The sequence below is a fragment of the Xenopus laevis genome, chromosome 3S, assembly GCF_017654675.1.
Source record: "Xenopus laevis strain J_2021 chromosome 3S, Xenopus_laevis_v10.1, whole genome shotgun sequence".
Taxonomy (NCBI): domain Eukaryota; kingdom Metazoa; phylum Chordata; class Amphibia; order Anura; family Pipidae; genus Xenopus; species Xenopus laevis.
The window spans coordinates 43,036,489-43,063,883 of NC_054376.1; the positions used below are offsets into that span (position 1 = coordinate 43,036,489).

Consider the following 27,395-nt stretch of genomic DNA (forward strand, 5'->3'; position numbering starts at 1 on the left):
TCTCCCTGGTTAGATGTTTTAGTATCTTTAAAGCATGTGGCTTTAAATGATAGGATATCTTGTAACCGAAAAACCAGCATTACCAAGCATTCTGGACAGATCCCATACCCGTATTAATCCTTTAAATACATACTCTTCATTATGAGATTCCTAACTGATAAATTCAGGTTTTTTTCTTCAGGAATGCAGCTGTTTATGAAGGCTTTTCTTTTAGGAGCACATTTACTAAGCTCAAGTGAAGGATTAGAATGAAAAAACTTCGAATTTCAAAGTTTTTTTTTTGGCTACTTCGACCATCGAATTGGCTACTTCGACCTTCGACTACGACTTCGACTCGAACGATTTGAACTAAAAATCATTTGAATATTCGACCATTCGATAGTCTAAGTACTGTCTCTTTAAAAAAAACTTTGACTACCTACTTCGCCACCTAAAACCTACTGAGCTCAATGTTAGCCTATGGGGACCTTCCCCATAAGCTTTCTATGCTTTTTTTGATCGAAGGAAAATCGTTTGAATTGTTCTATTCAAAGGATTTAATCATTCGATCTAACGATTTTTCCTTCGATTGTTCGATCTATGTATTTGCGGTAAATCCTTCGACTTTGATATTCAAAGTCGAAGGATTTTACTTCGATGGTCGAATATCGAGGGTTAATTAACCTTCAATATCGGACCCTTAGTAAATGTGCCCCTTAATGTTTAAGATCCATGCAGGACAATGAGATGAACTGTAACACTGTGGGGTGTCGCTTGTTCAGCTTTGATTTGATTAATGTATGCACTAATGAAGTAACCCATAACACATAACAAAGCTTGAAACCCCCCCTTTTTTTTTTTTTTTTGCAGAATAACATAATCAGATATTACATGTACCGTAGCCTGACCTGAGCCTGTAGCTCTTACTATTTTGTGAAGGGGGAGATAAATGAGATGCTAATTATGAAACTGTGCTATTGTTTTTACCTATAGGAATTCAAATTTTTAATAAAAGTACTATATAAGCTTATTAATTTGTACAATAAGTAACCATCAGAGGCAAATTGGCGATTTTTGTTAATGTACATTAACAGCAAACATACATACAGTATATAAACAACTTGAGAAAATGACTTTGTCCTGAACTTGATATCTGAAAAAGATAGGCACAATACTATTTTTTTCTCAAACAAGCACACATGAATGAATGAATATTTTAAACGTTGATTAAATAGGCTGTGTTCTCATGCATAGCTATTATGCATAGCAATTACTTTTAATTTTTGAACCTTAGCTAATGTATGTCCCACATTGCCAAAAGTTGAAGTCAGAAATGGAATTTGCATTTTAAATGTACCATTCTTCATTAGAGAGTTATTTTATTTTTGAATACTTCATTTTCATTTTCTGCTTTAGTCACAGATGCTCTCTTAATGGGGAAGATCTCAACAGACAATGGGTGTCGCCAAAGAGCAATCTACAACCAACAATTTACCACCTCAAAGGATTACTTTATTACTTGAACAACATTAATAAAACTCCACTGGTATGTATTATTCAGCATTCATTTAAATAGCAAAAACATTCTTTCCTGTTTTCATTAATCTCAAAAGTATTTTCCTCCTGAAATCATTACAACTTGAGATAGATAGACATATTATATTTACTATTTAACTTCATGGAATACGTTGATGGTGTGTGTGTGTGTATGTGTGTATACTTGACAACTTTAAAACAAAGTACTAAACAAAGTGCCTGCAACAGGGGACCCCGTCTTACTACCCAGAATGCTTCCTTTAAGCATTTGTAGTTTATTAGAATGGGATTCTAAGGTGCAGATTTACTGGAGAGTGAAGTGGATAACGCTAGCATCAATTTGATATCGTTACCACCTGCAGGGACATTGCCAATTTACTAATGAGCGCAAGCGTCACTTCGCTAGCAAAAGAGATAGACGCTAGTGGTAATTTGCACTCTATTGCCAGGTGTAGCAATGGGTGTGATGCAGTCGCTGGCGAATTTTCGCCCTCGAATAAATCTGCTCCCATGTCTAGTTTGGTCTGGTTAGTTAAAAAATTATTAAAAACATCTTCTCTATAAATTCTTTTTAGAACATCAGGTAATACATACTTTATTCTGCCAAATATTAGTTTTTACAGCAAAACCCAAAAATACCATAAAAGAGACCTGGATGCCCCTATTATACAGCTATATTATGGTATCAAAATGGAAGCAGTGAAGCATCAAAATAACAAAGGAAAAAAAGTATTTTTTGCTGCTTGCTTTCTGTTTTTTTTTCTGTCTATATTGTAGACAGCAGTAGATGTATGCACAATTCCACCAGTAGATTTACAAAACAAAACAGAACAGATCCACTGGCCAACTGCTTGAAAGGTAGAGGTTAAGTGCAATAGTACTAACAGATTAAGTAGAGATTATCATTAAAACATTTTTATATACAGCATTACTTTACATATTATTGTTATTCTTTTAGAACCGCAAGCCTAAGGTACATGAAGTTGGTTCTAGCAGGTGATGGGAAGTAGCAATTATGCATGAACCCCAGATCTGAAAATAAACCATTAATTTAAGTAAAGGGAAAGTGGTGTGCACTTTCCCAAAATGCATGTGTATGGAAAAAGAAAATAACTGCTCAGGGTATTTGGCATCCTAGAGCTGCCACAATAAGATCCAAGTCTTTAAAACATCTATAAATTTGAGATTAATATCCTTTGAACCTGTCTATCACACACATTCCTAAGCCGATACGGTGCTTAACAGCTATATATGGCACCTGAAGAAGGCAAAGGGTCAGATTTTGGGGTCGTTAGGTACTGTTGCCATATATAACAATTACTGTTGTTTTGCACAAGCAGTAAGGTGAATAATGGAAATGTGTTTGTATTTGAACAGGTGTATAATATGCCTCAGTAAAACAGGGTGGGTGCCAAGTTTTTTCATTTAATTATAAGGTTTTCATAGTCAGCAGAATTAAGCCTTTTTAATAAGTCATGCTCAGAAATACCACACCCTACACAGCAAATGATTCTAAGCCCATTCCACTGACTCAAGTGATTAGCTCTCTGAAATGAGTTATAAGAAAATAGATGTTTGGGGGGGGGGTTGTCAACTTTTGTCTTCCTTGGGAATTGTCTGACCCTGGTAATTCTGTTGTTAATATATTTTTCTCTCGGAATATGAAAAAATATCTCTAACAAGAGGGAGAGTTTAAGAAAAGGAACAGAAAGAAGCTTCAAACCTAGAAAAATGATTGTTCAGCACCCTGGACAGTAGACGGTATATTAAAATGAAACAATTGCTTAAATTGCCTAAATATAATTCCATGTAAATCAGCATCACAATTTAAATCTGTGTGCCTTTTTTTTTTAATATACACAATAACTTTCATAGGTTTTCTTAATAAATGTGCAGTATTTGCTTTCTATTATGAGAAAATAAACATCCTACTTTTACCATACATTTAGCTTTAAAACATCTTATAACCCCTATGAATTTTCAGCTATGAATTAATTGGATAGGTATAAAATAATAGTCATTTGAATGCCTCTGTGACTGTATATCTTAAGCTCATGTTTCTGCAGCTATTCTTCATTCAACTCAACCTGGTTCTGAAATAACATTGATTGTATAAAATCACGTAGCAAATATACAGAGCCAACTTGAGCTGAGAGTAATTGCAAGCACCTGTTAGCATTTTATTGCTAGAAAAGCCATAGCGATGCCTATGTTAAGGTATACTAGTTCTCAGGCATACTATATATCTCCCATGGAAGTATGCCCCACTTGGCACCAGCCCTTGGTAAATTGTCAATAATCCTAAGTTAGTATGAAAAGTATTGATCAGAGTTTCCAAAGCACAACAAGAACCTGTAACACAAATTTCTCTCCATCCTGAAAAACACATTGATTTTAATTCACAAGTCATACAAAATTTTCTGTACTTTCTAGAATCTTAAGGGAATTTACTTTTTCAAACCATACACAGTGTACACTCGTTGACTAATAATCTTAATATTATTTTATTTACCTTCAAAATTCAGTGTACTGTATACAGGCATTTATCACAAAGTGAACTGAACAGCATACCAGGGTACCCTGTACAGAATATGACATTTTTGAACATATTTTTCTGTTAACCACATCAGCTGCCCAAATAGGTTCATTTATTGTAGATCCATGAACCCAAAAACGAAGAAAGTATTTAAAACAAGATACAATATATAATGTTTATTGAACACAATACATATTTGCAGTTATTTTAGGGTTTGAATCATGTGAAATGTAGCCTACATACCAGATCTCAAAAAAACTACAGGTGTGAGACCTATGTTTCCAGACTGCTCAGGACCTGGGGTTTTCCAAATAAGGAATCTTTCAATAATTTGGATCTCCATACCTTCAATTACTAAATAAATGGGGGGTTTTGCCTCCAAAAAGGATTAATTATATTTTAATTAGTATTAAGTACAAAGTACTGTTTTATTATTACAGAGAAAAAGAAAATCATTTGTAGGGATCCATAGGGAGTTAAGTTTCCCTATGGTCTGAAAACAGTTGGAAATCCCCTACTGTGGCCAGCTAAGTTTTGGACTTCAATTGGATATTGGAGGGGGAGTGAGTCCTTTCCCCCTGTGAGTCCTGCCTAAAGACGGGTTTTGAAAGACTCCATGGTGTGTCCCCTGTGTGAGGACTGGTGTTGTCCATGTACCTGCCTCATGGGAGCAACTCCTTCTGTCCATCAGGAGAGGTATTTGTGGCTGGTAGCACTACCTGGGCAAAGTTCAAGAGCTCTTGAGGGAAAGGGACTGTGACTGTCTTTATCCACTGGAGTGGAGTGTGGGACTTTGCCTGGTAAAGACTGAGCCAGGGTTGGACTTAACACATGGGATCCTCAGGGCAGGGGAAATGTTGAGATTTGTATTTTAACTACAATTTGCCTTTCTTCTATGTTTTTTATTCTTATATAAATTTCCTTATGTTTAACTGCAATTAACTGGAGGCACTGCCATTGAGTGAAATGCCCAGTACCCTTTTATTTAGCAAAGGGGGTTCAGAACCTGTTTATAGTAGATATTAATGATGTACATCTTATGGTACCTGAGGGGTTAAAATAGGGTTACGCATTTTTAGAAATGTTTAATTATTTCATGAAAATGGAGTCTATGAGCAATTGCCTTCCTTTAATTTGGAGCATTCTGGATATTGGGTTCCCAGATAATTGATCACTTACCTATTCCCTTTTTTGATCATTTATGTTGGTGGTCCAGTATGCATATCATCTCTCACCAGTGTGTCCACTGCAAAAGGATTACTAAAAGTACTGTGCAAATCTGTATTGTTATTGCCCCTATACTAATGCCTATAACTACTTGCAGCCTCACAGTACATATCAGTAGTAATTGCTTGGAGCAGTTGAACACACGTATTTTAAAGGGTGTAATAGTTCATTGAGCATTAACAACTGCCAACATCCTGTACTATACTTCTTTATGTACGGCAGATGCAGAGAGAAATGATTTGGACAATTATTTCTGAGATGTATTAATGCTTAACTGAGTAGATTATTCCCAGGCTTCCAGGCTACTGAAGCATCCTGCTGCATCCAGCCCATTGTGAGAGACAAAACCCTACCTCTGCACTTATTGTAGCTTTAATGCTAAGTCAGAGAGTCAGTAAAATTGTTACCCTAAAGAAAATTATCCTTTGGCCATAATTGATTGATAATGTTATTGGAAATAATAGTAACACTCAATTTAAGGAAACAAAGTATGTATTTAAATATGGAAGTAAGCATTCAGCCCATAATATTGTAGTTAAATACCTACAAAGGGAAAATACAAAATATGGGATATTGGCCCTTGAAATGTTGGCATGGATGTAAATTCTATATATAAGTGGAATGATGTGTCCTTTTCCTTCTTGAACTATGGTGTCTAGACAAATTGTCATACCTATACCATACCTATACCATACCTATAGTAGGATGTAGCTTGCTCTTCCCTTTCACATCTTTGTACATACAGCTTGTATTTATTTTACCAGATGCATTTACACTTTGTTCACTTTAACCAGTACAAATCATTGGAACTTTGTCTCAAGAATATTCCTGCATTGCAGGTAGAACTGCACAATGTGCTCACCTTCAGCAAAGGATACAAGATGCAAAACAGTGCTGAACTCTTTATTAAACCATATTGTTAACTCGAATTACAGACTTATAAAAATGTTAGCAGTTTGTAACAAACTTTTTTTTTCATCCATACAACAATATGCTTTGTATTAGTGTATGAAAGTCAGAGCCTTGCAATGAAATGTCAATCAATTGGACCCTGCAGCTCCTGCCAGCAGCTAAAAATCCTCTGCACCAAAATTCTAAATAATTCCTACAGGACAAGGGGAAAAGAATGCCTCTTAACATGTCAGGAAGACAAATGAGTTCTGTAAAAAATATATAAATAAAAATCAGGGACAGTAGTTACATAAACGGAACAATACATTTCAAAGAAAACGACTTTACAAATTTATAAACTGTTCTTGTTTAGGATATATTGGTTTAAAATGTCTTCTGACCCCTAACTGGGACACATTTAATATTGCCCATGGCACATGTGGAAAAGCATTAAGAGGTGCAAATCTATACCCGTTATTGCTCATGCAAAGATCACTTGCATATGCTGGATTGCATAACTGTAAGGCTATCTTGCACCTTGTGGTCCCAAGTGTTTCTGTTAAGATATATATTAATGGTTGTGCTCTCATACAGATCCCATACTGATCTGATGCTGATAGTGTCATGTGACGTGATCTTTATCTGCTAATGCAGAAGTGTTAATAAAGTTATGTCTTCTTGAAGCAAGAGAAGCATGGTGTCTATGTGCAGTTTCCCCTTTGTCTAAAGAAAGCTGCAGGCTCACGTGAGATTGAGCTACCGGTTATCCCAGAATGGCAACAGTTTCCTATCCTGCACCTCTGAGTGACACGGGAACTAGGTGGTGTTCCAGGGGACACCACATTTCTGGCCACTACCTGCCTCTGTGAATACAGTGTTGGCAAAAGATAAGAATGTTGTCTAGGAAGTTTAAAATATAACTACTGAAGTACTCTTGACCTAAACCCTACGGGGGTTATTTATCAAGGTCCGAAATTATCCCAATATCGGCTGCTACAAACTCAGATCTAGCCCGCTCGGGTTTTTAACGCTTATTTATTATTACATTTTCCCGAAAATTACCGCAAGGCTCAGGGCTGGGATTATAAAGGGAAGGTGATTGGGAATAGGAAACACATGAGGTTAATGGGAAGGGAGGAGAACAGGGAGGAGACAAACTGGCAACAGGCAAATTCAGGAACATCAAAGAAGAGTTCAGGATCAGCCCCAAGAGCCCCCAGTGCCTCACAAGGTAAATGCAGCAAGTGTCCAGGACAGCATAAATAAGAGATTGAGTCCCGGGCTGATCCTGACATTCCCATTGACTTTTATGCAACCTTGACAGGTTTGAGATGCCGTGTTTTTATATTCTGGCTTTTTAGAACTTGGGGTTTAATAAATTCCTAAAAAATTCGTGATTTTTTTAAGCCTATTATGACACAAAAAAATCACAAATTTTTCAGATTTCGGGGAATTTCAGGTATTTGGAGCTTAGTAAATAACCCCCTACATGTATACACCCATAAAAGGAAGTATTACTACTAATTACATGTTTTATTATTATAAAATGAATGACAAATTCCTCTCTGTGATGTAATTTCTGTTCATACTAAGAGCAATGGTTTTCTCACCATGTTTTGTACAAGCCCAAATATGAAGAAAGCTTTGTGACCATCATGGCCACCTAATAATGGTGTTTCCTAAGGATAGTTTTTTTATGTACTAGTGTAGATATTTTCTTTTTACTTTTGACACTGTAGGTGATAGAACTCAGACATTCTGTTCTCCATTACCACTAATGAATTCAATCGTAACTAATAAGGAATTTAAATTAATAACTGTCCTGATAAATAATTCAGTAAAGCCATCCAAATAGTTACATTGTAGATGCAATTGACTAAAAGAAGAATGTGCATCAAGTTCAACATTTTGACAAAGTGAATGATCTATTGATCTTTAATATGTTATGATTGCCTTATCTATTTTGAAACAAAAAAAAAAATGGGACAAAAACATCCATCTGTTTCTTGCTACTACACGTCGCATATACAGTTTCTTGGGGAAGCAACAAATATAGGTGAAATATGAGGTTATATCAGTGTCTCATATATTTATATATCTTATTTATCCTTTGTAGCTACCTGTATTTGCTCAATGAAGAAGTAATTTGTATACACAATACAATGTGAACTTATGGAGTTATATTTTCTTGTTTTAGATATTCTGTGATTACCATGGACATTCTCAGAGGAAAAATGTATTTTTCTATGGATGCAGTATAAAGGAGACCCTTTGGCAGGCCGGTTGTGTGGTTGACTCATCCAATCTCCTTGAAGATGTTGGGTATAGGGTATGCCTATTTAACTTTCACTGATACAGTAAATGCAAATTTCCTCTTTTCTTACAAGTAAGGGACAAATGGAGGTCTCATATAGACCCTCTTCATAAATAGTGCAAGGCATGGATGACATAAACATGGCACCATGTGGACACTCTGCCCTTTAGCGTGTAAATTTAAAATGTAAAAGTCACAATGAAGAGTATTTACACATAGTTTTCTTTATAAACTGTCATGGATTTTAGTTTTAGTTAAAGATAAAATAAAATGTTAATTCTTATGAAACAATGCTTTTAGGCCTATGCTGCATCATGCAATTCATGGGCAGTGTGCCCACATTTTAACTCCTTCAAACTAGGGACCAAAACACCAAATCAACTGTGGACTAAACACTTTTGTGTACGCATTTAGAGTCACCTGAAAAGACTTTTGTGTATTTCTTTTTGGAAGGTGATGAAAAAATGCAGGTAAAATGCCCTAGGTCTCATTTACATCTTATATTGCAGTTGCACACAAATTTACCTGGAGTTGAGCTTCATTAAAATGTACTTGTGTCAAAGGTCTCTCTTTTCATTTCTGTATAGTTGTACTCAATGAGTCTTAGACCTTACAGCCTCTAGTTCTGAATTGAGCGTGGTTGCACTTATTGCCACAGTTGAACCCTGTAGCTACCTCCACCACAACATTAGCCCCATTGTGTTTCATTAGTCTCTGGAGACTCTTAAAAATCTGTAGAGCTTTATTTCTGCAGCTGTTTTCATTCGTATGGGGACCTCCCATGTATTTAGCATATAGTAATATGTTTATTTTCTGGAAATTGAAGTTAAGCAATTTTCTGGCCTTTGCTTCTATCATTTATAATTTTAAAAATGGTATTGTCATCACATATTATTTTGCAGAATGGTAAGCACTGCAGTCTAATCTAAAACTGGGGGGTGTGTAAACTAAATTTTTGGCAACTAGCACAAGTTGCTTGTTGAAAGTGAAGAGTTATAATTTAGCAATGGCTGAACAGCTACAGAGCCATCAGTTACAAAACCTGCATTATGCCATAGAAAGCTGAGCAAGAACTTTAGACAGACACATACAGTAGTACATTTAAAACACTCTATGCCACAATGCAGTCTGACAGGGTAACCTGACATTTCTCCCATATTTAGAGAGGTTTTACATGAATGTAACACAAATTTAATTTCAGTCTACAATTTAATCATTCTGGTTACAAAAAGCCGTTTCCTATATTTAATAAGCAAAATTCTTAACATTTTTGTATTCTTATTTTGGCTCGAATTTTCTCCACTTTTACCTCCAGCTGATAGGAAACAGGACAGAGCCATTACTGATTTCTAATTAGAGTTTGTTATCTTCTATTTTAGACCTTGCCTAAAATTCTTGATAAAATCGCTCCTGCGTTTTCCATGGCCAACAGCAGTTTTTTAGTGGAAAAGTCGAGGGAGTCAACAGCTCGAGTGGTGGTGTGGCACGAGATTGGAGTTTTGAGAAGCTATACCATGGAGAGCACTTATTGTGGATTTAATCAAGGAGCATACAAGGTCTGTATCTATCTATCTATCTATCTATCAGCATCATCATCATATAAAATAGGTAAATAGAAATTATATAAATGTGACGTTAGCCCTTATAGTTTAGATATTGATATCCCTTCACTTTCCTACATATCAATATCTGGTGAATTGTTATATTTTGATTACTGCCTTTAACATACAGTATATTATGCAGCTGATTTTATAACAATATAGGGGCAAATAAATAAATCTATCACAGTATAAAAGACTGTAAAAGAAGAATTCTAAATGTTTAACATGGAATCGGTGCATATATTGCACATTTTCATTAACGGTGGCTTGAAGTGATACCTTTAATACAAAATTTATTTAGAAAATACTTTTGTAAACCTAAGATCCCTTCTTCTTTCTTATTCACGCAGCCATTAGGTATTGTCTCATGTCTAGGGATGGGCGAATTTTTTTGCCTTGTTTCGCCTCAAAAATGACGCCCATAGACTTGTATGGTGTTGTGCGTCAAAAAAAAAAAGACGCGCGTCAAAACAATTTCGCCGTGCGACAAAATTTTTTTGACGCCCATAGACTTTAATGGGCGTCGGCGACATTTCACCGGCGGCAAATTTTTGGCGAAACGATACAGGTCAAATTCGCCCATCCCTACTCATGTCCATTCTGCATCTTCAAGATGAAAAATCGTTCCATGCAGATTTCATTGCTTATTACTACCTGCCTGTTTTGGAATTAGAAGTTGATAAATGTTTAGATGGACATGTTTATTTGCATTTCCCTTAAAACTTTTTTCCAAAAATCAGTCTGAAGGAAAAAGTATTTATATACAGTGAAAGAGATACAGCAATTTAGTGGAACTGTCTTCTGCAGTGTTTTACATTCCTGATTGAATTGTCACCCCAACAAAATGCTATGTAACTCCTCCTGTTGGTTAGGATTCCCTAATTTGATATTTGATCAATTTGCCCTTTATTCTTAGGGGCCACTGGCATCCTTAATTCTATGTAAAATTTTTCACCCGAAAACTTTTAGGTATTGCACGAAACCCAGCGCGCATCAAAATATCATCGGGATTTCTCCCATTGACTTATATGCAACCTCCACAGGTCTGAGATGCCGGATTTTCAGATTTGGACTTTTCTATCCTTGGGGTTTAATAAATTCAGAAAATTTGTGATTTTTTAAAAGAATTTTATAAAAAAAAATCACGAATTTTTCGTGATTTTTGCTTTCGGAATTTAGTAAATAATCCCCCTAGTATACATCACAAATTGGATTGTTCCCTTTACTTACAGTAAAATGTTTGGATTATAATATCACAAATTTGGACAAAGTTGGGTCTTAAATCAATGTTCCATCTATACCAGGGGCCAGACCTTAAGACACTCATTCAGTTGCAGGAAGAGTTTTGACTTCCAAACACACATAGTGACTCAGGAGCAATAAGTACCCTGCCTAATCCTATCTTATTAAAATTATTTGCCTTGATTTGAGAAAATCTGATAAAATTGCAATCAAGTAAAATGTAAAAATAATCTGGAACCTAAACCCTATTGAGCTGCTATGAAGTCAATGCAGACTGTGGTGGCCAGTGCTGTCAGGTTACACCACTTTTGGAAAGTACTTGGTGCGGCTATAGTAAAAGTGTAAACTTCTGATTATATATGCTATTATGATGGATGTAAAACAGCAATATAAGTGATAATTGGTTTACATGATATTGTATTTCTTATGTTGTTCGTTTTCAAACTACATAAATTGTTAATATAATATTTGTTAAAAATTTAATCATTTACCTTAATCCATTAGTCCTGATGACTTAATCAAACTTCCAACTGACAATGCTCATAAATTCATTTTTTATCGTGTTTTTTCCCTGAAGAAATGCCACCAAACAAAGCTTTTGTATTTGTACATCTGTCCTTTCCTTGTTAGCCAACGATGTTGGGGGATAAAAAGCCAGCAGGTTTATAAAAAATTATACTGTTTATTCTGCAGCTTTTTTACTTTACTAATATGGCGTTATGTAAAACTGTTTATTAGGCACACAGTAAAATAATATAACATTGCATTTGAGACTCCCCTTGACTGGATTTATTTAATGCTAATTCCAGGAGGTGTAATGAGTAATAAAAACAGAGTTAAGCTCTCCCAATAGAGAATTCACAATTGGATTTGCAATAGCTTTAAATGAAACTTATGTCAGTGTTTGATATCACTATATTACGATCTTTTTTATTAGCATCTATGATCACAATCTCCAAAGATGTGTTCTATTTTTCTATCATTCCCACGAAAAACAATTGTTTCAGCCAAACATATGACAATATTTGTTATTTTATATTGTTATAACAGTGTAAAATAGGCTAAACTACAAATTTTATGTCTGTTTTTTAACTGGATTTATTCTTTCCTTCATCTACATTCTGTTTAACTCGGAATTAAAACTAGAATTAGGTAGCAGAGGCACTGACCTAAATGACAACCTTTGTGGAAAATGGAGGGGGCGCAATTTCAGAAAATTATGAATATTCAGAAATGTTATTTGCAGTTGCTTAATTGCCCAAATACAAGCTATCAATAGTTTATTGTCTCTCACCTCCCTTGCTGAGTAAGCTGACCTGTTTCTGAGGCTACCTTTACCTATCATTAGGTGCTTGTATAGTAGCACTTTGGCAGGGGGTGATTTGCCTCTTTTGCATTGAGGCATAATTATTTGTGCTCCATCCAATAAGTTCCATAGTGAACAAGCAGGGAAACATGCAAAAACAGGGTGTTTTACACCATTTTGCATTTTGCACCTTGTCCCATTTTTTTTTTGGAAATTAAACTCTGTATTTCATATTATAAGTGCATTTGGAAAACCTCCATATTTAACATTTAATACATCAGTTTCATAGACCATTCCTGTACGTTTCCTAATTTTATTTCTATTCCTTCTGCTCAAACCTACATGATATGCAGTATCTTCTACCCAGAATCTGGTGGAAGTTTCTTTTTCTATGCAACTTAACATTACAGGGTTCAACAACATTCCCACATCAATTGGGCAAGCAAGTGAATTATTATCGCTGTTCCTATTTGCCATCCAGATATAATCTCACTAATTGCTAATATTATGTATTGACAATTAATTGTATTCATTTACAAGGCTAATCATTTGCTGTGACCCTAGACACATTGGGAGAAGCAGTTAACAGTCCATATATACAGTATGATGGAAAAATCCAGTACACAATTACATTTTGTTGCATACAGAAAAGAAAACTTTTAAACTGGACTGATAGTACTTTCCTTCTTTGTTTCTGCTTCTTGCATTAGAAAATCTTCTTTATGTTGGTGAAATATAGTTTACTTGATTTGTAAACAGCACAGATCTCTACATGAGCCTGGCTTGGTTTTTGGAGATGTAAAGTTTATAGTGTAAGGCTGTTTTACTGTAGAAACTGAAATATACAACTGTAATGCGTGATTGTTAGAACCATAAATAACGGAGAATTCAGTTCTCTGTGCCTAGTCATTACATTAGTGGCTCACCCACACACTGTTGTACAGGTTTTATTCATGTTCCATGTGTCTGCTGTACGTTTTCCAAGGACAGATCATTTACTAACTAATCTAACACAGTCAGCTCTATGGTCTTTGGAAGAAACAAGACAATTCAACAAAATAAACATTCGTTTGCAGCTTGAACAGAATAGCAATTGCAATAGCAATGATATACCATTTAGGAAAATGCATTTTTCTTATATAAAAAGAGCCACTATACCTTCTTATTTTAAATTTACATTGGCTCATTGAAATGCTTCATAATTATGCTTTAAGAAAGGCCATATGATTTTATCTTCTTCCGGTCCTCCTGTCCAGTGCTTCAGTGACGAGCGTATCAACAAATGAAATAATTACTAACCAAATTTATAATTATTTCCCTCTTGTGTTGTTTTTCAAAGTTCTATGAAAGGTAATAAGCTTGGCTAAGCCTCCATTATTACTGGCTGACTCGTACTAATCTAGCTCCTTCTTTTATCATGCCCAACCTTTTATACCTGTGAGCCACATTCAAATGTAAAAAGAGTTTGAAAGCTACACAAACATGAATAATGTTCCAAGGGTGTCACATAAAGGTGTGACTGGCTATTTGAAGGCCCCTATGTCAACTAACAGCATAGGAGGCTCTGTTTGGCAATACACCTGGTTTTTATACAACCAAACCTCACCTCCAAGCCAGTAATTAAAAATAAGCATGTAAATTGAGGCCACTGGGCCACTTGGTAAACATGTTGGTTTGCAACATGTTACTCATGAGCCACTGATTGGGGATCACTGCCTTAATGGAAGCTAACTTGGCTTTGGGTCGATCGGTCATAGGGGCAGGGAATAATGTCACTGGAGCTGAGATCAGTTGTAAATAACTAAGATGGTGTTCTCCTGGTTTAACACAAGCAGGAGCATGGCACTATATTCTCTTAATTCTGTCTTTAAGACAGAAGGGAAGACAGAGAGCTTTAGTATAATATCACTGTTATAGAGACACGTATAGAGAGACATTTATGTTTAAAATTAAGAGAACCAAATATTAATTTGGTAAAATTTGCCAGGAAAAAAAAAAAGAAAATAACGTCTTTTTTTGTTGGATTGTGTCCCTGAATGAATCTGTCTTTGCAACAATGAGCTTTGGAAAGATACCTAAAACCCAAACCCCAAGCAAAAACAAGAAATCCTACCTGTCAAATGGGAAAGGAATTCACATACAACTTTAACTGAAATTCCCCCGTTTTTTTGCCCAGCCTGAGGAAAAATCTTGACTGCAAGACCAAGACAGTACGTCAATGTCTATGACAGTTAAAGTTCTTAATCACAGTCATGGTATGGAAGATAGCATCATGATCCCATCCTTTAATAATGCACCTGGCTATTTTTACATACTACCATTTAGTCAGAGGCCTCATTTTCTCTACATGCCATGAATTTTACATCTTCTTTAAACACATGCGGCACTGATAACATAAATGTAAATACAACAGTGTAGATAGAATGTAAGAGATATTGGATATTTAAATATACAGTGCACTTTGATGTGTCAACCAGTCTAATAATCTGCTGTCAGTATACACCATTTCTACTACCAAAAGGCTTCTCATTGCACATTTAAATGATTGAAAATAAGTGAATATTCAAGCCCTAGAAATTAGCCAGGTAAATTCTACCTTTCATTTGATCTGTAGGTAAAAGAAAGCCGAGCAGCCAGGATAGGCCTATGTCCATTGCTCTTTGTCCCTGTACTTTTAACCAATATATGAGATTGGCCTGATCTGTATTTTATAAACAGATGACAGAGTATATAGTATATGAGAATATCAAAGTACAATGCATACATTTCACTATTTATTTGAGCAATAAAGTGCCAACAACACACAAAGGCAAAAATAATTTTCTCCTTGCGCATATTTTTTCCCCATTAGCAAATATAATGATGTTCCCCCATTGGTGACATTCCTATTAAGCATCTGTCTGTCTGTGCGATTGCATTTAACGACAGCCTCAGATTTACTTGAGTGCAGTAACTCACTGAAGTCTATCAGCAATTAGCTTTGATGGGAAATTAATGTCAAATTAGTGGATGTGGGAAACTGCACCACTATAAATGTGCACCTTTTGCGGATAATTGTCTGTCTTCAATAAACCATTTGCTACAATAATCCTGTTCAGTGGTCTTTGGTCAGTGAGGCTTTTATCTGTTTTGCTTTAAGCTGATAGTGGCAGATGTACACAGTGCAATGGGACTATTCTTCTATCTCTGCACAGAATAATGTTGAATTTCTGTGACCCCCACGGTGGTTTAGTAACATCATAACCTTCTGCACATTTACATAAGTAGAACTTCCAGGCTTCCAGGCAACATATACTGTAGATATCCTTTGGGAGCGGTGAGATTTTGCAGGAGTGTTAACAGTGCCCCAGTGTAAACATGGGAAATGTTATGCAGCAACTTGCCCTAGTGCAGTAACCCGTAGCAACCAATCAGACATTAGACTTTATTGCTAACTAATATCTGATTAGCTGCTATGGATTACTGCACTAGGGCAGCTCTGTTGCCTAAAAGTGTCCCTTTTCTTTGCATATAAACAGCTTCATTCCAATTTTCAATGTGTTTTATTTTGTTAGCACAGCGGCAAACGTGAAAATGATTCCAGGCCACAAACTTGGTAAATTGAATTAAACCTCAATTAGCTTTATTTCACAGAAATGAAAGCATTTTTTTCCAGGAGCCTTACTGATCCTTTTGGTTTACAGCAATTTACATTTCTTACATCTTTACCTAATGTAGCAATACAGAATCCCCTCTGCTGCTTTAATTTGCCATTTTTTGTGAATTTACAGTCCTTCGAAGACATTAATGGTCCTTGAGGTAAACTAACACATTTAGAACTTAAGATTTGTTTAACTAGATTAGCAACCTCTACGGCTGTAATTGTGACTGCCACCTTGTGGGTCTTCATAGATAATGCAAATACATGCATGCAGGGGAACATGATAACAGAGCAAAGACTGCAGCTATTGACGCAAGAATGTCTTCGTTTTTTTTGATTCAGCTGTAGAGGAGTTGCATTGAAACCAATGTGACAGCAGTCTATAACACAATAACATATTTACAGATATTCCCAGCTTTCACTGGTAACAATATATATATATATATATATATATATATATATATATATATATATATATATATATATATATATATATATATATATATATATATATACAGATCCGCAATGGTGCACTCCACAATAAGGTAGGTACTCGCCTAGGTGCAGGTAACGAAATTGCATACAGTACTTGAAAAAAAGACCGCACTCACAGGACTTTCACAAGAAAATAAGCCCCCATGGGCTGTGACATTTAGACATTTATTCCTCAACGTTTCGGCTAGTACACTCTAGCCGTCCTCCTGAGGCTAGTCTTACCAGATAATTAGCAAAATGAATTCAATGACATATCTACAGTATATATTAAATTCCAGATTTTACCCATAAACTTCAATTAAATATTCAGATGATAAACCATAACATCCAGATAAATCTGTCAAAATATATATTTGGCTAAAAAATGAAAGCAGAGCACTATGTTTAACCCAAGCAATAGTTTCTCTTTGTAGTGATGAAAAAAACTGACATGTTTTGATTTGCTGCCAAACTACCAACCATTGGGTCAAGGGTTTTTTTCCTCACACCAACTGCATTGGATGCAGTGGATATTTTTCATGTACAAAATGAATTCAATTTAATTTCCACACAAAAGGTTACTGGTTAAATTAAGGAATGTTGGCCTGGAACTAGTATTTGTACCTGGATAGAGAACTGGCTAAAAGATAGACTACAAAGAGTGGTGGTAAATGGAACATTTTCTAATTGGACCAGTGTTGTTAGTGGAGTACCGCAGGGCTCTGTACTAGGTCTCTTGCTTTTCAACTTGTTTATTAATGACCTGGAGGTGGGCATTGAAAGTACTGTTTCTATTTTTGCAGATGATACTAAATTGTGCAGAACAATAGGTTCCATGCAGGATGCTGCTACTTTGCAGAGTGATTTGTCTAAGTTGGAAAACTGGGCAGCAAACTGGAAAATGAGGTTCAATGTTGATAAATGCAAGGTTATGCACTTTGGCAAAAATAATATAAATGCAAGTTATACACTAAATGGCAGTGTGTTGGGAGTTTCCTTAAATGAGAAGGATCTAGGGGTTTTGTAGATAATACATTGTCTAATTCTGGGCAGTGTCATTCTGTGGCTACTAAAGCAAATAAAGTTCGGTCTTGCATAAAAAAGGGCATTAAATCAAGGGATGAAAACATAATTATGCCTCTTTATAGGTCCCTGGTAAGGCCTCATCTGGAGTATGCAGTTCAGTTTTGGACTCCAGTCCTAAGAGGGATATAAATGAGCTGGAGAGAGTGCAGAGACTAAGTGCAACTAAACTGGTTAGCGGGACGGAAGACTTAAATTATGAGGGTAGACTGTCAAGGTTGGGGTTCTTTTCTCTGGAAAAAAGGCGCTTGCGAGGGGACATGATTACACTTTACAAGTACATTAGAGGACATTATAGACAAATAGCAGGGGACATTTTTACCTATAAAGTGGATCACCATACCAGAGGCCACCCCTTTAGACTAGAAGAAAAAAACTTTCATTTGAAGCAACGTAGGGGGTTCTTCACAGTCAGGACAGTGAGGTTGTGGAATGCACTGCTGGGTGATGTGATGGCTGATTCAGTTAATGCCTTTAAGAATGGCTTGGATGATTTTTTGGATAGACATAACATCAAACGCTATTGTGATACTAAACTCTATAGTTAGTATAGATATGGGTATATATCATTTATGTGAAAGTAGAAAGGGGTGTGTGTATGGATGCTGGGTTTTCATTTGGAGGGGTTAGACTTGATGGACTTTGTCTTTTTTCAACCCGATTTAACTATGTAACTATGTAATTGGCGTTTTTCATTGCGTCAATTGCATTTGCGTCATTAGGGGGCAGATTTATCAAGGGTAGAATTTCAAAGTAATGGGAGTTTTTTTGAACTCCTATTACTTCGAAATTCAAATAAAAAAAGACCAATCAAAATTTATTAAAAAAAAATCTGTTTTTAACTTCGGGTGAATAGGCTGTATTCGAATTTGAATAGAAGTTTTAGCGCATTCGATCAAATTCGTATTAAATTATTCGCCCCAAAAAACTTAGATTTTTCAAACTACACCAAATGACTCCAAATGGGTTCTAGGAGGTCCCCCATAGGCTAAAACAGCAATTTGCAGGTTTTAGATGGCAAATGGTCGAAGTTGAAGTTTTAAAGAGACAGAACATGATACATTTCGATATTCTAATAGCCTCGTTTTTTTAAAATTTTAATTGAATTTTGGCCTATTCGATAGTCACATTTTTTTACTTAGAATTTTCACCCAGACCCTTGATAAATCTTCTTCTCAAATTTATACTCTTGACAAATGCTTTGGAGTCATTTGTATTCGCCTGATGAAGGTGCCTGGGTGGTCCTAGAGCTTGCAATTTTTACTTATTCAGTCAGTCAATAATAGGTATCACTATACTTAACATTTTTTTGGAGTCAATGAGCAAACCATCAACACCATGGCAAAATTCTAGTGCAAATTTGCAAACATTTTCGTCACTCGTATTTCATAACCCCCTTGGTTATAGTGTAGCAAATTATATGTACCATTTGAAGGCAAAACCAAGGGCCCAATTTATTACCATTTATAATTTTTACGGAACTATCATTAGCACTTAGTAAAACCTTTGCAGGGTTGTACTGTTGCTCAGAGCCCACAGAACAGAAACATAACACCCCATCTAACAGAATGATGCTTGAATGCTCAAAACAATCGCACACATTCTGAAAAAAATATTGACACATTCTTTAAATGTGTGTGTTTGTTAACAGTTTAGTAGATGAGCAAGGGTCAGTTCCTTAACATTTTGTGCAAGTCACTTAGTCATAATTTTAGACCACCAGAGACATGTGAATGTCTTGTTGTGAGTCTCTTTGTATGGATCTGTATACAACTGGTAGCACAATGTAACTGAAAAGATACATCAACACAATGATAGCCAAGCACAGAATGCCTATATCTATAGCAAGATGAGCTTTCACTTAAAGATGGACAGAAACACAACACATATTTTCAGAATATATACTGTACAAGAGGAAATGTAGTAAAAAAAGTAGTTGCTCAGGATGTTCCTGTTGTGTCGTGCAGGTGTTTGTGTTTGACTCACAAGGACAAAGTGACATGGTCAAGGTGACAAAGGACATTGCTTTACAGAGGCCTCTGTGCAACAGAGCATGTCTAGACAATATGTAACTTCTGTTATTTGTTTTTCCTTGTGTCTGGAACAAATTGTTAATGAAAATTTTGACATTTGGCACAGATCTTTTAGAAGGAGAAGTTCTCCCTGGAGAAAAATGACAGTTATTTATACAATAATTGATTTGTCCCATTACAACTCATAGACAGTGTAACTGCTTTACTGTGTTATCTAATTCATTTCTAAATGATGCTCTAATGGGAGTAACAGTGTAACAATGTATTAAGCTATGCCTAGCTAATATGTCTATGTTGGTGTTAATGTGTTCAGCAAAAATTATTGAGTAAGAAGAATTTCACTGGCACACGAAGGTTCATTCAAGCAGGTACAAGCCCTTGCTTGAAGGTGCAGCGTTTCGGGGGAAACCCCTTTGTCAGCTTGACAAAGGGGTTTACCCCGAAACGTTGCACCTTCGAAAATAAACTCAGCAAGGGCTTGTACCTGCTTGAATGAACCTTCGTGTGCCAGTGAAATTCTTCTTACTTATGAAAATTGAGGTTGCCGAGGCCTCCTTCACCAGAGCCAGGGTGTGCAAGCGTGGTAATTTTGCACTATTCCTCAGCAAAAATTCTTGCACTTTGTGCTTGTATTGTATATTCAGAGACATACTGAAGATGTAAAGTTCCCTCATTATACAGGAGATATTATCCAGAAACCTGTTATCCAAAAAGCTCCAAAGTACAAGAAGGCCATCTTCCATAGATTCCATTTTAATCAATTAATTCAAATTTTTAGAAATTATTTATTCTGTAATAATAAGGCACTACCTTTTACTTGATCCCAATGTAACTTTTCCACTAAGACCCTTTTCCACATTTTCAAAATACATTTTGCATTCCTGGAAATAATCATTGATGGCGAAATGCTACTCATCACTATTAGGCCATCTCTACAGGGACAACCTGTCGTTCTTTTGTTTCTTTTGCCCCCTCTACTACTCGCACGTGTTCTTATAGTTTGCATTTTTATTCCCTATTGTTTTTCACTTAATTGAATTATTGAGAATAGCTATATCCATTGAAAGCCTTAATATTTTCTTTCTTGGACTTCATTTAAATTACTAGACTGGACATTCTAAGGAGATATTGCAAAAACAATATTTTATACTACTTCTCTAGCAATCAGATGTGCATCTGCATACTAGTTATAATAAATAATCTGAATCGAATAAAATCATATAAGTTGTAAACTGCATATGTATATTGTACATAGTTGTACCGTTATTATTCCAATTGCTTTACTTGTATTAAGTGTTGCATTGACACCTACAGCCGGTACCCTGCTGATTTGCTGTTTAGGGAATTAAAAGAATAGCTGAACTCATCAAACCCTTGAGATGAATTTAATGTCTCAAGGATGGTTTTATTTATTTATTGTGCCATCAGCAATCTGTTGTAATACAGTGGTAATTTTCCATGTAATAGCCTTATCAAAGAAGAGAGTAACTCTATGATGGTAAATACTGGAAGCCAAATGTTGCAATCCTTATTTGGGAAACTGGAGCAAAATGCTTTGGTGCAATAAAAAGAGGTGCAATGTTATCTAATGAAATAATGTTCCATTAAGGAGGCCTTAACCCAATTCCATTTAGTACATAACTAGCATTCAATTTGTCTGTGCCTAAAAGCATGACCATGCATTTATCAAAGTCTAACCTGAATTTCCAGCTTGCTGCCAGGTTTTCAATTTATTCAAATAACTCAACAAAGTGGTAACATCCTACACAGAATACTATTTTGCACAACCACTGGTTGGGGATCACTGCTCTATACCATGTGTTCTGTGACTGCCATCTAACAAAGTTTTAGGAAACATAGACCTCAGTTTCATGTAGACAGGGTCAGAGTAGGATGTCAGGGCCCACTGGGACTGCAACTTCAAGGGCCCCCAATGCAGTCAGTCCAACCTCACAGTTTTTTACTTTTTTTCTCCTCTTTGAATACAAAGACAGCACTTTGTACTGGATGTCAGCTAAGATAAAGTAAATCCATATAGATTTCAACTGATCCTGCCAGTTGTTTGTTGTTTAAATGTAAATTCACAGACTTAAAGGGCTTGTAAAGGCAAAAAAAAATTCAATTTTTACTTTCTTTAATGAAAAAGAAACCTATCTCCAATATACTTTAATTAAAAAATGTGTACCGTTTTTATAAGAAACCTGACTGTATGCAGTGAAATTCTCCCTTCATTTACTGCTGTGGATAGGAATTGTCAGATGGTTCCTAACTGAGCAGGGAAACAATCATACTTATGAACAGCAGGGGGAGCCCCTGCAGAACTCAAGCAGCTTTGTTTATGACAATCCCTAAGCAGCCCAGACCACACTGAGCATGTGCACAGTCTTAGGGACACATTTTCTTAAGGTCGAATATCGAGGGTTAATTAACCCTCGATATTCGACTGTCGAAGTTAAATCCTTCGACTTCGAATATTGAAGTCGAAGGATTTAACGCTATTCATTCGATCGAACGATAGAAGAAATAATGATTGTATCGAATGATTCGAAGGATTTTAATCCACGATCAAACGATTTTCCTTCGATCAAAAAAAGCTTAGAAAGCCTATGGGGACCTTCCCCATAGGCTAACATTGAGGTTCGGTAGATTTTACTTGGCAAAGTAGGGGTCGAAGTTTTTTTTAAAGAGACAGTACTTTGACTATTGAATGGTCGAATAGTCGAACGATTTTTAGTTCAAATCGTTCGATTCGAAGTTGAAGTCGTAGTCGAAGGTCGAAGTAGCCAAGTAGCCAGTCTTGCAAAGATGTTTAACAAAGTTACAAAATAGTGACCCCCTGTAGCCAAGTTTGAAAGCGTAAATTATTTGTTTGATTAGGCTTGTGGTGCAGTAAGTTCATGTTTGTTTAGTATACAAAATACAGCATTTCTAGCCTTATTCTATTTTAGACTTTACATGCCCTTTAAGGCATGGAGATACTACACAAAGATCCATTATACCCAAAACCCCAGGACCCAGGCATTCTGGATAATAGATCCCATACCTGTAACAGATTGTTAATGCTGTCCAGGTCTGCTTAAGCTGGCCATGGGCGCATCCTCGATTCGTATGATTTTCGGACTGTGTGTCTCATGGTGATCGGTCGTTTGGACGATCAGTCAGGTTAAAAGTTTTCTGTCTGCTGACGATAATATCTCTGCATGTATTGCCAATCAGACGATATCGCTGTGAGATTCCCAGTAGAATTTGTCAGCCATACTTTCGCACGATTGATGTGACGGGCAGGACATCGGCTGGTTTGTTCTCTTTGCTGCTCTATTTTATCTGAATGGTTAGTGGCAGGTTGGGAAAGGGCACCGACCGTTCGTTTGTCTGATATTGCAGGTTATCCGCACGTCTATGGCCAGACTGTATGCTTTCTGAAAAGGCATTCAGTATTTGATTATATCACTTCCCCTGGTAGGTATAGCTCTTATCAGCAAATGGGTGTTATGTCAGTTATTTTTGCAATTCTCTTTTAGACTCAGATATGACATATTTTATGGTTTCTAATAGGTGAGTAGCTCACTGTGTATTTGTATCAGTTCTGTATGACTGATAAAACTGTTCCATCGTATCATTTGCCTTTAACTTCTTTATGATCTTTAATGCATAGAGAACCATGAACTATCCCCTTGATATATGAACAAAAAATGTTGAACACAGAATAGGCAGAACTTCCAGACTGAAAATACATATAAAAGATTGAAATGTAAAGTGTTCATGAAATGTTTTTTCAGTATCACAATAATGATCCATGCTATGGGCATCAGAGGAGAACTACTAACTTGGGGAGCCTGTCTGGAAGGAATCTCACAGACACAGCTAACCGATAAAAAATATAGTCGCTAGACAGCTGTGTTAAATGGAAACAATTCTACAGAAGAGTTTCTAATATCCGAAGTACCATTACCTGAACTGTAAATCTTTGTTTATTAGAAATTAGGATTAATACTTGTATCTAAATTGTTTAGAAATGCTTGACATTTAGAGGGTTATTTATAAAAAAAAAAGCTACTCTGACCAAATCCGCACTGACTTTCCCCCCATATTTATTAATACATTTTCACAATTATTTCTTCTGTGGAAAAGTCATGATAAAATCGTAAAAAAAAAATCTAAATCCTACTATTTTTTTCAGATTTTGTGCTCGAAACCTACAATCTTTTTGTGAAATTGCCCCAAAGTTATGATTTGGAGTACTTTTATCATCTGACTTTTAACACCATTGTTTTTTTCTGAACAAATTGTATTTTTCCCTTTAAAAGTCTGACTAGAAAAAATCTGATCTTAATAAATAACCCTCTAAATCTCCATGATGGGCCAATAATAAGCTAAGTAGACAAAGCGGCTCAATTTTTATATAATGTAGAATTGTTCAACCAATGGCCATAGTGCTGCTGTTAAATCACATCTTTCTTGCAAATGCCAGATGATTCTGAAGGTAGTATTAAAAGTAAATAACGCACTTACCATAGGCACTGTCCCATCCAAATATACAGTGTCTACGATCCCCCAGCAACAGTCCCTTCCCAGAGACTATTATTCCACTGCTACTATAGGCACCATCTCTCCCTACTATACCTGCTATCCCACAGCCACAGTCCCTTCCCAGGGGCTATTATCCCACTGCTACTATAGGCAACTTTACACTATTATTGTGCCTGCTTGTAGTAGGGTAACATTGTTCATTGTACAAATGTGTAATTAATAGTTAATGCAGATATTTATAGGTAAACCACTAGGGGGTAGAGGGTAGCTGTTGCTAGGGAAAATCCCCAGTGGGTGGAGAAAGGAAGTGAAACAAGAGAATGTTGCAGGTAGGCTCTCTGATAGTTGAGTCATTCCTGGAAGAGACAGTGACCTTAGGTAGTGAGGAAGCTTGTGGTAACTAGTACGATCTAGTGGGCGTAAGTTAGCCAAGGACTAGAATGGGCAGCTGTGGCCCCTACAAGGAGTGAGTGGGTACAGTGTGTCAAGTAGGATACCTGCCAGTTAGGGTTGAAGTGGCTAGGTTTGGCTGACAGAGCTGGTCAGGATCAAGGAGGGGTGCCTGTGAGCCCACCTGACAGTGTGCAGTCCAGAGAATGTAAAACTGAAAGACCAGGGAATATAGTCTGCTGAACTGCTGACGAACTGCAGTTGGTGAACTGCTGACGAATAAAGAAGGAACTGTTTGACTGTGAATCCCTGCCTGCTGTGTCTCCTCCCAGGTTTTCCCTCATCCAAGGGACGGTGGTTCATCTAGGGTTAATACCCAGGCCCTATTCTGGCCCCTGTTACATGCTATCTCACCTAACTCTCCTATATTATGCTCCACTAACTATAACCATCCTGAGCCTGCTGATTAGAAGTCTTAAGCTTAGATTTGTGAAAGTGAGCAATAATTAAAGGACATATAAAGTCTAAAATAGAATAAGACTAGAAATTCTGTATTTTGTATACTAAATATAAACATGAACTTACTGCACCGCAAGCCTAATCAAACAAATAATTTATGCTTTCAAAGTTGGCTACAGGGGGTCACCATCTTGTAACTTTGTTAAACATCTTTGCAAGACTAAGACTGTGCACATGCTCAGTGTGGTCTGGGCTGCTTAGGGATCGTCATAAACAAAGCTGCTTGAGTTCTGCATGGCTGGGAAGTAAGGCGGGGGCTCCCCCTGCTGTTCATAAGTATGATTGTTTCCCTGCTCAGCAGTTAGGGATCGTCTGACAATTCCTATCCACAGCAGTAAATGAAGGAAGAATTTCACTGCATACAGTCAGGTTTCTTATAAAAATGGTACACATTTTTTAATTAAAGTATATTGGAGATATGTTTCTTTTTCATTATAGAAAGTAAAAATGGGATTTTATATTTTCGCCTTTACATGCCCTTTAAATTTTTTTCATTGTCATGTAATGACTAGTTCAACAAATTCCAGTGAGAAATTCATTTACTAACCTCATGCAAATAAAAATGTGATACTGCAAATAAACTGCAATGTTTATAATGCAAATTACATTTTACCTCACCCCAATATTCATTTCAAGGGGCATTCATCTTTATATTCTCTATTAATATTATGTAGAACATATAATTCTGAGACAATCTGTAATTTATCTATCTTTTTTCAACTAAAATACCTTTTTTTTAGCTCCTACTGTTTAAAATGTTCTATTCAGGGCACATGGAGTGTTGTCTCCACTGCTCTAGTCTGCATTATTATAGAAGGCTGCTTAATGCGCTCTCAGCCTTAGGGCAATGGCACGTGGGATGATTTGTCACCCAAAATTTTTTTTTGATGTGGCTCGCAAAAATGCCTCTCTTTTGCCGGTAATTGACAGTATGTACAACTTATCACTAAATCAACCAAAGTTGCCTCCGGATCTTCCCGTGTGCCACTATTAATTGCCAGTGATAAATCTCTTCTTCTGCAGGTGACTAATCTCCTGTAAAAGCTTTCCCAATTCCCATAGGTAGTAATGTGAACCACTGGTGGTTAAATCCATGTGTTACTTCAATCTTACAAAATCATTTTAAGTTTCCTCTTGAAGCAAACTCAAGTGATTTTGGGAGACTGAAGCAACACATGGGTTTTACCACCAGCGGTTCACATTATTAACTATGGAAAAACTTTTACAGGAGATTAGTCACTCACAGAAGAGGAGATTTATCTCTAGTGATTAATCTCCTGGTGTGCCCCTTAATGTCATTGATTTATTAATCTGCTGCTCAGACCAATATCTGAACATACCTGCTACAGCAGTGTACCTCTTTGCATTCTGCCCTGGTTGCTATACATTTGCATTGGGTCTTGTCACACACTTGCAATATCTGAACTATTTATATCTGCAATATTATATTGATTGTTGCGTATCTATATACAGTACATGCCCTTGTGTACTGTGCCACTAATGTGATTAACAGTCCTTATCAATCATATCTTATTGCTAATAGATCCTGCAAAAGAGAATCTTGCAGACAGAAACCTTTGCTTATCTGTAGCCTCTTTCTATTCATTTGGAGATGTTGTTATTGTGCTTTTTGACCAAAAAATAAATATTATATACTGTATATGCATTTTCAATATATGCATTCTCTGTTGGACTTTCTACCTGTGAGAGATAAGGAAAAATGTTCACTAATACATAGAATGTAATACTTAGTAGCTAAACAGTTTGGCTTGATGAATCACAAGGAGAGAGCAGTAATTCACATAAACATGGGGCTGATTTTTAGATGAAGCAAAGTAGCTCACACAGAAGATTTATGAGTAATCAAACAGTTAATGCATATTGTTGACTTGTGAGTTGAGCTAGCAGTTTACACTTACTATATTCAGGCAAAAACATCTTGGCAATTGCTGCAAATGTCTGCGGAGACGTTTGTAAAGGGGAACTATTGCGAAAATTAAAATTTAAAATTTGATTCATCATACTGAAATAAGTAACTTACTAAATACATATTCTGTACCGTTTCTGAAATAATCAAGTTTATCTTCACTATTT

General features: G+C 36.2%; 1 protein-coding gene across 1 annotated transcript in view; it reads left to right on the top strand.

The window, feature by feature from the left end:
* agbl1.S (AGBL carboxypeptidase 1 S homeolog) overlaps positions 1-27,395 on the top strand; it is a 244,719-nt gene that overhangs the window by 126,815 nt on the left and 90,509 nt on the right. Inside the window, exons 19-21 of the mRNA XM_018255312.2 lie at positions 1,396-1,525; positions 8,367-8,498; positions 9,863-10,039. Of these exons, the coding sequence (XP_018110801.1) occupies positions 1,396-1,525; positions 8,367-8,498; positions 9,863-10,039 (439 nt within the window). The remainder of the gene's footprint in view (positions 1-1,395; positions 1,526-8,366; positions 8,499-9,862; positions 10,040-27,395) is intronic.